Source organism: Bufo bufo, chromosome 6 (assembly GCF_905171765.1).
Source record: "Bufo bufo chromosome 6, aBufBuf1.1, whole genome shotgun sequence".
Classification (NCBI taxonomy): Eukaryota; Metazoa; Chordata; class Amphibia; order Anura; family Bufonidae; genus Bufo; species Bufo bufo.
In genome coordinates, this window is record NC_053394.1 from 289,539,662 (window position 1) to 289,554,432 (window position 14,771).

The 14,771-nt window shown below is 45.1% G+C and overlaps 1 protein-coding gene across 2 annotated transcripts in view; it reads right to left on the bottom strand.

Moving 5' to 3' along the window:
• Positions 1-759: 759 nt before the first annotated feature.
• The window catches only part of NAGS (N-acetylglutamate synthase), a 48,187-nt gene continuing 34,175 nt past the window's right edge, over positions 760-14,771 (bottom strand). For both annotated transcript variants that reach the window (XM_040435376.1, XM_040435375.1), the window contains exons 2-7: positions 11,345-11,607; positions 8,807-9,020; positions 4,895-5,075; positions 2,957-3,128; positions 2,534-2,716; positions 760-1,509 (exon numbers count right to left, since the gene is read on the bottom strand). In XM_040435376.1, the coding sequence (XP_040291310.1) occupies positions 1,365-1,509; positions 2,534-2,716; positions 2,957-3,128; positions 4,895-5,075; positions 8,807-9,020; positions 11,345-11,607 (1,158 nt within the window). In that variant the 3' untranslated portion in view covers positions 760-1,364. The remainder of the gene's footprint in view (positions 1,510-2,533; positions 2,717-2,956; positions 3,129-4,894; positions 5,076-8,806; positions 9,021-11,344; positions 11,608-14,771) is intronic.

Genomic DNA, 14,771 nt, shown 5'->3' on the forward strand with positions numbered 1-14,771 from the left:
GCTGGCTGGCTGCTGATTGGCTGCATGCATGGCATTATGGGTGATCCCACCTTCCCAGAGCCATTTTAGAAAAAAATTTGATTCGTTACCGCGAAGCATGAGGAAATTCGGAGCGAATCAAATTTTTCTTCGATTCGCTCATCTCTAAGGGCTGTTTCACACGAGCGAGTCCATTGCGGGAATCACGCTCCATGTGTGAGTGTGATCCTCTGCTCTGGACTTGCAGGAGCGCACAGTATTATCATGATTTATAATGCTATGTGCCTCTGCTTGACCTTATTTCTACAGAATCATACTGACAGCTTTATGTCACTTGGATTCTGTGGAAAAAAGGCCATACAGAGACACATAGCATTATAAATCATGATAATGCTGTGCGCTCCTGCAAGTCCAGAACAGAGGATCACACTCACACACGGAGTGTGATTCCCGCAATGGACTCGCTCGTGTGAAACAGCCCTAACAGTAATCAGTTGGTGTCCCAGCAGGTGGGCCCCCACATTTTAGTATTTATTACCTAGTTCCCCCACGTTCTAGTATTAAGCACCTAATTCCCTCACGTTATAGTATTTAACTCCTAGTTCCCCCACGTTCTAGTACTTATCCCATTAATTCCTTCACATTCTAGAGTTTATCACCTTAGATCTCATGTACACGACCGCGCCGCGTTTTGCGGTCCGCAAATTGTGTATCTGCAGAATGCCTATTCTTGTCTGCAAAACGGACAAGAATAGGACACGTTCTATTATTATTTTTTTGGCGGGGCCATAGAACGTAACAGCGGATGCGGACAGCACACGGAGTGCTGTCTGCATCATTTCGGCCCCATTGAAGTGAATGAGTTGTGTGCAGTTAAATGTGTCTCACCACATTGTCATATTCATCACCTAGTTCCCCTACGTTCTAGTATTTATCTCCTACTTCCCCCATGTTCTAGCACTTATCCCATTAAGCCCACCACATTCTTGTGTATCACCTAGTTCCCCCATGTTCTAGCACTTATCACCTGCTGGAATACCCATTTAAGAGAGCAAAATGGCAAATGTTTAGAAAGCAAATTATTATATATATTTTATACAATGCAGTTAAATGTGTCTCATAGGACATTTTAAAAGATCATGGTCAATGATGAGGGTATATTACAGCATCATATCAAGCTTATTACAGATATTTTTATAAAGTTCACAGTATAGGTTACACAGACATACAATAAGACTTTAAATACATAGGTGTAAAATAATTAATCTGTTAACCACCCCAGTTATATTTCCTATACGTGTATACAGTAGATTGAGATCCATTTGTATGGAAGTGTGGTATGAATGTAGTACTGACGAATGTCCAGCAGGTGGCACCCATCTATGTCAGGAGATGGGGCTTTTGCAGAATGAATCAGGCAGGCCCTTAGCATGGTTCACGAGTTCATATGAATCTCTGATATCTGCCAGACCCAGCCAGAAAAATATCCACTGCTTGTTCGAAAAGCTGCCATCGCTGTTCTTAAAATACCTGTAGTAATGGAAAAGCATGTGTAAGAAATAAGGGCTAGGGATGCTAGAGACTACACTCAAATATAGCAGTGTTTTTTTGTTTTTGATGTCATGGTATCACTTTTCTGGGTGAAAATCGCCAGAACAAGCTATGTGCCGATATTAACCTAGCAAGGAATGCCAGGAGATTTCAGCTCTGAGCTCTCAAAATGATGAATGCAGCTCTAGAATATAATACAGACTGTAAAGGAGGATCAGTATAACAGATCATTAAAGGGATTGTACAAAATTAACACTATCATTTGAGGGAAATCCTATTGTATTTTAAAGGGGTTGTCCAGAACTAGAAGAACATGTGGCAGCTTTCTATCAGAAAGTGGTGCAGCCGTCCATGGGGCTAGATTAGATCCATAAACCACAATACTACAGTACAAAGAATCTTTGGACCTCTGTGGTGCTGTTTTTGGAAGAAATCAGCCATGTTTTTTGTAATTCTGGACAACCCTTTTAAAACACAATATGATTTTCCTCAAATGATAGTGTTCATTTAGTACAATCCCCTTAATTATCTGTTATACTGATCCTCCTTTACAGTCTGTATTTTCTTAATTCTGAACATCACCTTTAGGGCTCATGAACCACGACCATATGTATTTTGCGGTCCGCGAAAAATACGGATGACATCCGTGTGCATGTATAATTTTTGGAACGGAACAGCTGGCCCTAATGGAGTTAAACAGCAATCGAGCTGTGATACCTGTTGCAACACCAAAGATCACCGTGTAAAAGTTAAGCCATTGATCTGAAAGGGGTCACGGCTAGAGTGCGAATTGACCCCAGACTTGCGAAAAGAACCCAGCAGTATCGGATTTTTTTTTGCAATTCTCGGGTTGAACAACTTGAAGCCCCCATTCAGTTCCACGGTATCACTGCTACCCAGTGATCTCGTCGTGGCCAAGATGGAAGTGTAGACCCAGCTGTAATCTGCCCACAGATCACGTGTCATATGTTATTACTATATCTCCTGTCTGATCTCTACTTACCAGGAATTAATAGGATTAGTGGCTCTTGATCTCCAGAACAGAGTCTTCAGGTCTTGTCGCACGCACTCCCACAGCATCTGACCAGATCCTTGCCCTTGTCTCCCAGAACTGACCACAAATTTGTCCATATAAGGGGTTCCTCCCAGCACGGGTTCTGTGGTGATGATAGCAGCTGCATTATACCTGTGGATTATTTATCGGGTTACTTATTGTGACAATGACATACACTGTCTAGATCTGAAATGTTGATTATGGACTCCTTTTCTCCATGGCTGTCTGATGTTGCAAATCAACCTCATTGACTAGAAAAATGAAGGTTGAACTGCATTACCAAGCTCAGCCATGGACAAGACGGGTATGGTTCGGAAAAAAATAATTTCAATTCATCAGAATGTCTATTTCAGATGGACAGAGTGCTCCTACCCTTCAGAAAGATAGATCGAGTGCATTCGCTTCGCCACATTGCTGAAATAATCCTCCTTCAGCTTCTTCTGGAAGGATGTGTTGACCAGGGAGATCAGGCGATCTGTGTCTATGTCCTGGAGGGAATCGAACCTTAACACTCGTTCTGCATTTTTAAAAAGGGTCCCAGAACCTATGCAGGACACAAGGTGAGAAGTCAAGACTCATGTCATACCCCTTGCCACATTCCCTTATTGTAATTTGTGGGACCTAGTTGCAATGTTAAAGGTTTGTAATTATGCACCCTTCAGGCCCATGCCACACATTTGATGGGTCCTAGGGGAAGACAGAACAGATGTGTGTGTGTAAAATTAATGGGTACCATGATGGCTAGTAGTTGCTTAAGTGTATCTCTGAGGGTCTCATGCAGTTGCTGGCCGGTGAATGTGGGAACATCTTTGGACTCATTAGCACAGGCCCATGACTGTATCACCACCTGTTCTCAAAAACACTAGACTGGCTCACCAGAGTACCAGAGGTTCATTTGGTGGGCCCAGTCTCTGAAGCCATAATGGGCCCCAAAGTCCAGGATAAAAAAAAACTAAAAACATTTGGAGCTGCCATTGAAGCTAATCGCCTCCAGGGTCCACTTTTTTTTAATTTAAAACATATTAGGCCTCTTTCACACGGACGTCATGAATTTGGGCCGGATAAAATGCGGGTGCGTCGCGGGAAAATGCACGATTTTTCCGCACGAGTGCAAAACATTTTAATGTGTTTTGCACGCGCCGGAGAAAAATCGGCATGTTTGGTACCCAAACCCGGACTTCTTCACGGAAGAAGAGGGTGATGGATCATGTGATGTGCGCAGTGACGTCACTAAAGGTCCTTTTCTCCCAGCTCATCAAAGAAGAAGACAGAAGAGAAGCCGGGCTGCGTGAACAAGTGGATGAGGTCAGTTAAATTTTTTCTTTTCTTTTTTTAACCCCTGAAGGGAATCCATGGTATACAACATGTAGAAGCTTCTTTGTTTGTGTATCAGTTTCTGTTCTCTGTAAAATGAATCTCTTTGGCACTACGCCCAGATGTTTCCCCCAAATATGCCTGTAGAATAGAGCATGTTGATTTATGATAGGTTGAATAAATAACTTACGTTGATATGCTAATATGGGGGCGTAAACCCCTCTATATAATCTGTGTGTACTAATAATAAACTTTAGAGCATTCATTCAGTACATCATTGTTGTGTCTGTTATTCCCTACTGAGTGAAGCGCTCTCCTGACGTCAGAACAAGACTCAAACCAAGCCGATACTAGAAGTTTGGTACCAGGGGTACCAAGTGGGACGGTAAGATTTCCTATCAACCCCTCCATCACTATTTTACTTAGTATTCTGTATTAAGAATGCTATTATTTTCCCTTATAACCATGTCATAAGGGAAAATAATAATGATCGGGTCCCCATCCCGATCGTCTCCTAGCAACCATGCGTGAAAATCGCACCGCATCCGCACTTGCTTGCGGATGCTTGCGATTTTCACGCAGCCCCATTCACTTCTACGGGGCGTGCGTTGCGTGAAAAAAGCACAAAATAGAGCATGCTGCGATTTTCACGCAACGCACAAGTGATGCGTGAAAATCACTGCTCATGTGCACAGCCCCATAGAAATGAATGGGTCTGGATTCAGTGCGGGTGCAATGCGTTCACCTCACGCATCGCACCCGCGCGGAATACTCGCCCGTGTGAAAGAGGCCTTAGACTTTATAGATGATTTAGGGTTTAGGCCCAATAATAATTTCCTCTGGTGGGTCCAAGGAACACCAGTTCGACACCGCTGAGCCTTCTCTCCTAGGGCTCCCATCTTGTCCTCTATACTATGTATACCATTGGATGCTGCCTTATAGAGTTTGATGACAGATTCAGCTCTGCTACATCTGAAATTCCATTTCACTTAATACCTTTGTTGCTGAAAAGCTCACTAAGCAGAGTTTGGGCTGATGTGATGACAGCAGAAGAAGAAGGTGACAGGCGGTTCAGGAGATCCACAATGACAGTCACTTGCCTGCGCTGTCTTTCGCTCATCCATACGGCATTCCTCATCAGTTCCAAGTCTGCTGGAAGATTCACGTGTCCTACAGCCTGTAGGGTATAGGGAGGTTACAGGTGGGACAGGCAGAGGGTGTGTATTTTCTGGAGTTCCTAGAGTCTACCAGTGTTACTATCAATGCAAAAAGATTCATTTGTTTGAAAAACACATGAGCCACAGGAGTCTTAAAGAGGTTCTATTAGATTAGAAAATCCCCAAAATGTGCCACATTTGTCCACAGGATACAGCTGGTATTTCATCTTAGTCCCATTGATGTGAATAGGACTGAACTCCATTACCAGACACGACATTGTTTCTGGGAAAAGTATTTTTTTCTTTTTTTTTTCTTAACCTCTTCCAGACCAGGCCATTTACCCCACCCTTCCTGACCGAGAGCAAAATTCTGTGATTCTGAAGCGTCACATTATGTGGTAATACCCTGTAGCCTTTGAATGCTTTTACTTATCCAAGCCATTCGGAGATAGTTTTTTCCTGACACATTGTTTGTCATGTTAATGGTAAATTTAAGTCAATATGTTTTACCTTTATTTATAAAAAAAATAATTCAAAATTTACGGAAAAGTTGCAAAAATCTTCTCTATTCTCTGTTTTTAATATAGATAGTGATACCTCATAGTTATTAATTAACATTCACCATATGTCTACTTTATGTTGCCACTATTTTGGTAATGTTATATTTTTTTTTTTTTAAGAATACAAAATTTTCAAGACAATTTCCAAAATCAAAACTCTAATTTAGTTTTGAAGTCACTTTGAGGAGCTTACATAGTAGAAACCACCCATAAATTACCCCATTTTAGAAACAACACCCCTCAAACTGTTCAAAACTTATTTTAGAAATGTTGTTAACCCTTTAGGTAAACCACAGGAATTTAAGCAAATTGAGGTGAAATTTCAAAATTTCACTTTTTCCCCTGATTTTTTATTTTAGTATTTGCAGGACAAGATGTAGTTTTTACTGACACCCCCATTTTGGGGTACATTTGGCTTTCTGATCACTTTTTATTTCATTTATTAAGGGAGGGTGAGAAGAAAAAAAAAACTGTTTTGGCGTAGTTTGTATATTTTTTTACAGTGTTCACCTGATGGGATAGATCATGTGATATTATTATGGAGCCGGCCATTACAGACCTGGTACCAAATATGTCTTCTTTTATTTCTTTCTATTTTTAATAATTTTTAAATGACTTAATTGGGGAAAAGGGCGCTTTTTTACATGTGAAACTTTTTATTTATACACTTTATTTTTTTTATTTTACACTTGACAGGCTAAACCAAGGGACTGACTGTGGATATCAGACTAAGGCTACTTTCACACCTGCGTTAGGTGCGGATCCGTCTAGTATCTGCACAGACGGATCCGCACCTATAATGCAAACGCTTAGATCCGTTCAGAACGGATCCGTTTGCATTAGCATGAACAAAAAAAAAAAAAAATTTTTTTTTTTTTTGTTCATGATAATGCAAACGGATCCGTATTGACTTTACATTGAAAGTCAATGGGGGACGGATCCGTTTGAAAATTGAGCCATATTGTGTCATCTTCAAACGGATCCGTCCCCATTGACTTACATTGTAAGTCTGGACGGATCCGTTTGCCTCCGCACGGCCAGGCGGACACCCGAACGCTGCAAGCTGCGTTCAGGTGTCCGCCTGCTGAGCAGAGCGGAGGACAAACGGTGCCAGACTGATGCATTCTGAGCGGATCCGCATCCACTCAGAATGCATTAGGACTGGACGGATATGTTCGGGGCCGCTTGTGAGCCCCTTCAAACGGAACTCACAAGCGGAGCCCCGAACGCTAGTGTGAAAGTAGCCTAAGGCTCACTTGATCACCCTGTTTAGTAATCAAGGTGAGTCACATCAAGGTCTAAAGAAGACTCAACAGCTCCTGCAGTCTCCTGGCCCGGCTATCACATGACCGCTGGGGCCAAAACAGAAAGCGGCATAGCGTTTCCTCATCTGTATATACAGCGCTCCTACAGCGTTGTGTATATAGTGGTTCAGAAGGAAGGGACACCAAGGAACTTTTCCTGCCTTCTCTCCTGCCCTGAACATCATGGCTTTCACAGTGCTTGAACAGAGTTGGCTGAGGCCTCATGCACATGACCGTGGTGTGTTTTGTGGTCCGCAAATCACAGGTGGCGTCCATGCACGTTCCACAATTTGCGGAACGGCACGGACAGCCTTTAATATAAATGCCTATTATTGTCCGCAAAGCACGGACAAGAATAGGACATGTTATATTTTTTTAGCGGGGCCACGGAACGGAGCAATGGATGCGGACAGCACACGGAGTGCTGTCCGCATCTTTTGCGGCCCCATTGAAGTGAAAACGGCGGCTCGGATGCGGACCAAAACAACGGCCGTGTGCATGAGGCTTGAGGCAGATGATTTCAACTTTAACACAGTGCATGCACGCAGTGAGCACTGCTACTGTTGCACTGATAGAGGACAGCATATAGGATTTACTGTGCAAGCTTGGCCACAAGAAGATAGTCGCATAGCTGGATCGCCAAAACGAGCCGCACTAGTAACGCCAAATGCTTTTAATAGGGGTCAATGAAAGCTTTGATTACTTTACTCTTTTCAGCATGATTAAACATAAATGTAGTGGTGGCATACACCCTTGAAGGGGGTTATCCATCCTTGTAGCCAACAATCCTTTTGGTCCGAACCTATGCCCCTGAACATAATAAAAGGAAGACTCACCTGTCCGCAGTCCATCCCTCCTGGCCCCCGCAGTACCAGGAAGCAGCTGGGTCCTGTGACTGCTGAGGCGAATCTCAAGCATCAGCCTTGAGTGATACATCACTGCTGTGTGACCACTTAGGCATGTGAATGCCCACAGCGGTCACAGAAACCAGGCGCTTCCCGGTCCAGCTTGTATGGAGCAGTGGCAGAACTGAGGACAGGTGATTCTTCCTTTTTTGTTGTTCTGGGGCAGAAATCAAAACCAAAGGGGTTGTCGTCTCCAAGGACAGACAGCCCTTTAAAATGATTGTCAGGCCTTGGAGTCCACAACCCCTTTGGTCTGGAGTTGTGCCCCAGAACGTAAAAAAGGCTACAGATACATATTAATCACCTATCTTCAAGACAAATCAATAATATCAGATCAGTTGTGGTCCAACGCCCAGCACCCCCATGGTCAGCCACAGGTCATGGGCCCTGGTGCAAGAGTTCATCCTGGGCCCCCTTCCCTCGGTGCTTTGTGGTCAGGGGCAGGGAAGCACATAACCTTCCTGCTGCCTGAGGCAAAAATTGAAACGGCAACCCTCCCCATGCCAAATTCTTGACCTACCCCTTCCCTCCAGCCAGAGGTGTAACTTGATCAGCATGCACTTTCTATAATACCAGTGTCTTCTTATGTGGCACAAGGGTCTTTGGGGCCCCCTCAGGCTCCTGGGCCCGGTAGCGACTGCTACCTCTGCACCTCCTATAGCTACGCCCCTGGCCACAGAATATGGAGCACAGCTCTGTACGTGGTGTAGTTGCTGCGCCAGGGTACTGCAGCTCAGCTTCCATTCAAGTAAATGGGAGCTGCCCTGCCATATGTTGGTAACCAGAGTAAGGAGCCATATGCTTCCACTCCGTACACTGTATCATTTCCAGCACCACAGCAGCCTGAATTAACTGATCGGTGGAGGTGCCACATTTCGGTCCATAAACAATCTTATATTGATGACCTATCCTGAGGATCGGTCAATAATATTTGTAGTCCAGACAACCACTTTAATCCCTTATTTAGCAATAGTAATATTACATTTTCACTCAAGTCCTTCAGACCACCAGCTGTATTGAGGAAGATGATCTTAAGTGGATTTAAGGCCCGTGAGATGCTTGAGGTTACGTCCAAGGAGTCCAAAAGAACAGAATGGCCAGAAGGTGTCTCTCCAATAGGACAGATGATGGGGATGTTACCAGAGTTGAGGCACCAAGTGAGCAGTTCGGTGTCCACCGCTGAAACTGTTCCATAGCTAGGAGAGAACACACAGGTATCATGAAAATAACTCTGGAGGGAGACTAAGGGCCCCCATGCACATTAGAGTATTGTTGACTGTACCGGCTGACAGTCTCATGCAGGGATCATCCAGCTATTCTGAAAATACAGCTCCCAGAATACTCAGCAAGTGTGCATGCTGGGAGTTGTAGTTTCACAGCAGCTGGTGTGCTAAAGGTTGCTGACTCCAGATCAAAGGTGTGGGGAGTGCCTGACTCTTTCCCATTGAAAACTCATACATGCTTGGCCGAGCATATGACTAGTGTTGATCACGAATATTTAAATTGCGAATTTTAATCGCCAATATCGGCACTTCGAGAATTCGCGAATATTTAGAACATCGCAAAATATATTCGTAATCGCGAATATTCGATTTTTTTAAAATTCCAGTTATGCGAATTTTCGCAAATAAAGAAAATAATGCCTGGAGATCATGTATATGCGAATTCTTGAATATATGGAGAATATTCGCCCAAATATTCGCAAAATATCGCGAATTTGAATATTGCCCCTGCCGCTCATCACTACATATGACGTCAGGAGAGATAGCTGACTCCTCACCCCTCCCATACACATGCATACCTGACTCCGCTAAGTGTGCTTGTGATCTGGATCAGGAAAGCTGCTGCCAGACATCTCTGGCAGCGGCTTATCTTCTTGAAAATAAACGGATTGAAATTCAAAGTGTCGCACAGCAGCTGCCATTGGGGAAGAATCAAGAGGCCCTACATACGCAGTGCCCCAGAATAGGGTTACTGCAAAGGGTTAACTGATGTTATATTGTTAAAGGGCTTCTACCACCAGAAATACTGTTGTGTAGCTGACTGATATAGCGATGCGCTAATGTCAGCACTACATAACAGTTGTTTCTAACATTAGTCCCCACAGCCGTTTTTGTTAAAAAAAAGCACTTTTATAATATGCTAATGAGCCTCTAGGTGCTATGTGGGCGTAAAATCAGCACCTAGAGGCTCCGTCCACTCACGCTTTATCCCGACCAGGTCCAGTGTTCTGCCCGCCTAGCTCCTCTTGATTGATGCCACTGTTCCCTGCATCGTTGGCGAAATCCCGCGCCTGCGCCGTTCACTTCTGTCTTCGGTGCAGTGAGTGAATGATGCGATCCTGGTGCCGGATTCCTCACTGCGCCTGCGCCGACTACGTCACAGTGAGGAAGCCGGCATCAGGAGAGCGACCTTCACTCACTGCGCCGAAGACAGAAGTGAACGGCGCAGGCGCAAGATTTCGCCGAACGATGCAGGGAACAGTGGCATCAATCAAGAGGAGCTGGGCGGGCAGAACACTGGACCTGGGCGGGATAATGAGTGAGTAGACGGAGCTTCTAGGTGCTGATTTTACGCCCACATAGCACCTAGAGGCTCATTAGCATATAATAATAGTGCTTATTTTAACAAAAACGGCTGCAGGGACTAATGTTAGAAACATACTGTTATGTAGTGCTGACATTAGCGCATTGCTATATCAGTCAGCTACACAACAGTATTTCTGGTGGTAGAAACCCTTTAAGTTTAATGTGATTTATTATATTTGTGTACCTAATGGCACTGTATGGACAATTAAGGGTTAAGACCAATGTTTACAGGTTGGGTTTCTGGGGAGATGGACCCTGGGTCCGCCCCCTTGGAAGTCTAGTCTAAGCAGAGGAAGAGGATAGACATATGTGAGAAAGCTCTGCAGACAAGGCCTCAAGTCCCAGAAAAATACCATCTTTGAGACTTCCACAGCTAAAGAACATCTGCTACACCAGAGTACTCCAGAAAGACAGAAAAAAATCTGAATGTCCAGAACCTACAAGGTCATGTATATAGAGTCACTCAGCAAAGTATTGCACGTACCTTACTGCTGTGAAAGGGAACATTGCTAGCGCACCCTTTCACACTTTGAGATGGTTTGGCCTTTTGTATCATAAATCTGCATCCCTCAGCCTGGGAATATACAGAAGCATTTAAAGGGCATCTGTCAGCAGATTTGTACCTATGAAACTGACTGACCTGTTGCATGTGCACTTGGCAGCTGAAGGAATCTGTGTTGATCCCATGTTCATATGTGTCCTCATGTTTTAATGTATGCATATGAACCTCTAGGAGCAACAGGGGCATTGCCATTACACCTAAAGGCTCTGCTTTCTCTACACACTGTGCGCTTTGATTGACCGGGTCAGTCATGATGACGTTTTAACTGCTTGGTCCTGTCAATCAAAGTCCTCCAAGAACTAGTGACCTAGTGCTTCCTCTGCAGCAAAAAACAGATCCCTGTATAATGATAGTACAGTGTAGACAGTACCAGCCATCTTGTTCACGAGCCATCAGCACAGATCCTCCATTGAAAAAGGGCAAAGCAGTCCCAGAGTTGGTATGGATGGAATCCACCAAACTTTGGCAGTTGTGGACCAGCAAAGACTTGGCATCATGAGCTGAAGGCCGGGCACAGTATGTGCTGGCTAAACCCATCACCACCAATGGCTTCATATCCATCCTCTGGAGAAAAGACAGGGCGAATGCAACACTTGTCAAGGACCTCTTGCAGCTGAACACATTTTCATCCACCTAAGAGAAATAAAACAGGATTATAAGTGATTATATAAGTGGTGAGAGCTGAGCTGCAATACCAGAACCAGCCTAAGGACAAGACTGGCACCGTCTAAAAATCTGGAATACATATTTAAAGGGGTTTTGTCACTACAGCAAATGGCATTTATCATGTAGAGGAAGTTAATACAAGGCACTTACTAATGTATTGTTATTATCCATATTGCTTCCTTTGCTGGCTTGATTCATTTTTCCATCACATTATATACTTCTCGTTTCCATGGTCATGACCACCCTGCAATCCATCAGCGGTGGTTGTGCTTGCATTCTAAAAAAAAAAAAAAGAAGCTCCAGCTTATGTACGCTCCCACGGTCCCTGACTGGCCTGCCGGGATACCAGGAAATGTCCCAACAGGCCTGAGTGCCGCAAGGCCGCGGCCCTGGTGACAAGTGGGGGCGGCCGGCGGCAGGGCACAGCAGGAGATGAGCGCTTCCATTGTGGAAGCGCTCATCTCCATAGTCATCTGTATCGCCGTCCACAGATGCGATACAGATGTCTATGCTGCGGCAGGGGAGGGAGAGGTGTGTCCCCTCCTGTTCCTCTGATAGGCTGCCGGCCTAGTGCTGGCGGCCTATCAGAGGCCGGTGCAGGCGGCGCGATGACGTCATCGCGCCGCCTGAGCCGTATAGCGAGGGACACAGGCCGGAAGAGGCCTGCATCTCATCGCTGGAGGTAAGTATAAGTGTTTTTTTTTTATATAGGTACAATACTGGATCATGATGGGGGGGGGGGCTACTGGCACATGATAAGGGGGGCTACTGGCACATGATAAGGGGGGGCTACTGGCACATAAGGGGGACTACTGGCACATAAGGGGGGGCTACTGGGATATAAGGGGGGCTACTGGCACATAAGGATGACTACTGGCACATAAGGACGACTACTGGCACATGATGGGGGGCTACTGGCACATGATGGGGGGCTACTGGCACATGATGGGTGGCTACTGGCACATAATGGGGGGGCTAGTGACACATGATAAGGGGGGGCTACTGGCACATAAGGAGGACTACTGGCACATGATAAGGGGGGGCTACTGGCACATAAGGACGACTACTGGCACATAAGGACGGGCTACTGGCACATAAGGACGGGCTACTGGCACATGATAAGGGGGGGCTATTGGCACATAAGGGGGGCTACTGGCACATGATAAGGGGGGCTACTAGCACATGATAAGGGGGGGCTACTGGCACATAAGGGGGACTACTGGCACATAATAAGGGGGGCTACTGGCACATGATAGGGGGGGCACTCTGGCTACTGGCACATGATATGGGGGGCTCTGGCTGCTGGCACATGATGGTGGGGGGCTCTTATTACTGGCACATGATTGGGGCACATCTTACTGGCACATGATTGGGGGCATCTATTGGGGCACTTATTACTGGCAGATAATTGGGTGGCACTATAGGGGCATTTACTGATGCTAAAAAGAAGGGGTATTTTATATGGGGGGCTCTGTCTAGGGGCATTTTATACTGGGACACATTATGGTGGGTACTACGGGGGGACTGAGAAGGGGTATTTTATATTGGCATATTATGGGAACATTAGCTCAACTGAGGGCATTACAAAGGGGTATGTTTTGCACATTATAAGGCCTCATGCACACGGCCGTGTTCCGCGGCCGAGAGCGGTCTGTGGTAACCCGGCCGGGATTCCGTCTGACAGCAGAAGCGCACGGCGTCATTGGTTGCTATGACGCCGTGCGCCTCATGCCGCCGCTGCTGTACAGTGATACACTCATACGAGTGTATCACTGTACAGCAGTGGCGGCATGAAGCGCACGGCGTCATAGCAACCAATGACGCCGTGCGCTCCTGCTGTCAGAAGGAATCCCGGCCAGGTTACACGGCCGTGTGCATGAGGCCTAAGGAGATAAGGAGAATTATTTCTACTGGGGGGGCATTTTGGTGGGCTTTATTACTCCCCCATGGTATGACCCCCTAGTAGTAGCACCAGACTCTCCCTGCTCTGCTATGCCTCTGCCCCTTCTCCAAATCCTTATTATGAAATCTTTCTCATTAGGATAAAGCACAACATCAGCTCCGCCGAGCCCCCGGCCAAAGTGTTGAAGTGGTGTCCGAGATCTCCAAGGGCCAAGCCAAGTAATTGTAAGTTTTCATGGGAAATATGTTTATTTTTGTAGTTGATCTTTATTATCGATTTTACCCAGCATACGGGTGAGATTTTATAAATATTTTTATTATTTGGTCGAAAGGCTCATGGGAGAGGGGGGGTTGTAACAGGACTGCTGTAAAATATCTAAAATAGCTGGTCAAGTAAAATGTTGCATGCAACAATCATTAAATAGGTGGCCAACAAAAAAGGGGCGGGTCAAAGGGCGTGGTTAAACACTGTCTGAGCATGCTGAGAGTTGTAGTTTTGCAACAGTTGGAGGCATCCTGGTTGGGAAAACACTGTGATAATATGAACAATGGGGGTTCTACAAAAGAGCTATCGTGGGGCAAAGTTCATATTCGTGTTTACACACGTGTTTTAAAATGAATGCTTTCTCCTATTATAAACAAGTAAATAATGATGCGATGCTGTGGGGCTGGTGTGCAACTTTTTCCAGGGCTGGTTTTTATCCCTAGTCCGGCGCTGCCGGCCACCGAAGAGGCTGGGGCCTTTTTCTCTAGTTTGCAAACACAACCACCGCTGATGGATTGCAAGGTGGTCGGAACCATGGAAACGAGCAGTGTATAATCTGATGGAAAAAATGAATCCAGCCAGCAAAGGAGGCAGTATGGATAATAACAATACATTATTAAGTGTCTTCTATTAACTTTCTCTACGTGATAAATGCCACTTACTGAAGTGAGACAACCCCTTTAACTCAGACTTTTTATTACAACACGGGGCAATAAAGTGTTGGCTTCTTGGTTCTATATAGCTCATATTGCCTACAGACATCCCAACCTGCAAAATCTAATTTCAGGGAGGTTTTTTTTTTTTTTCACAAACTTTTTATTACATTTTCCAAACATATGCAGTATCTGCACACTTTGCTCTATGGTGTGGAGGACTGGGCTCATTACCCTGCCCCAAATTATCATATTTATGTATATGATTAAAGGGATTCTGTCACCAGCTATAAGCCCTGTGAGCTAAACAT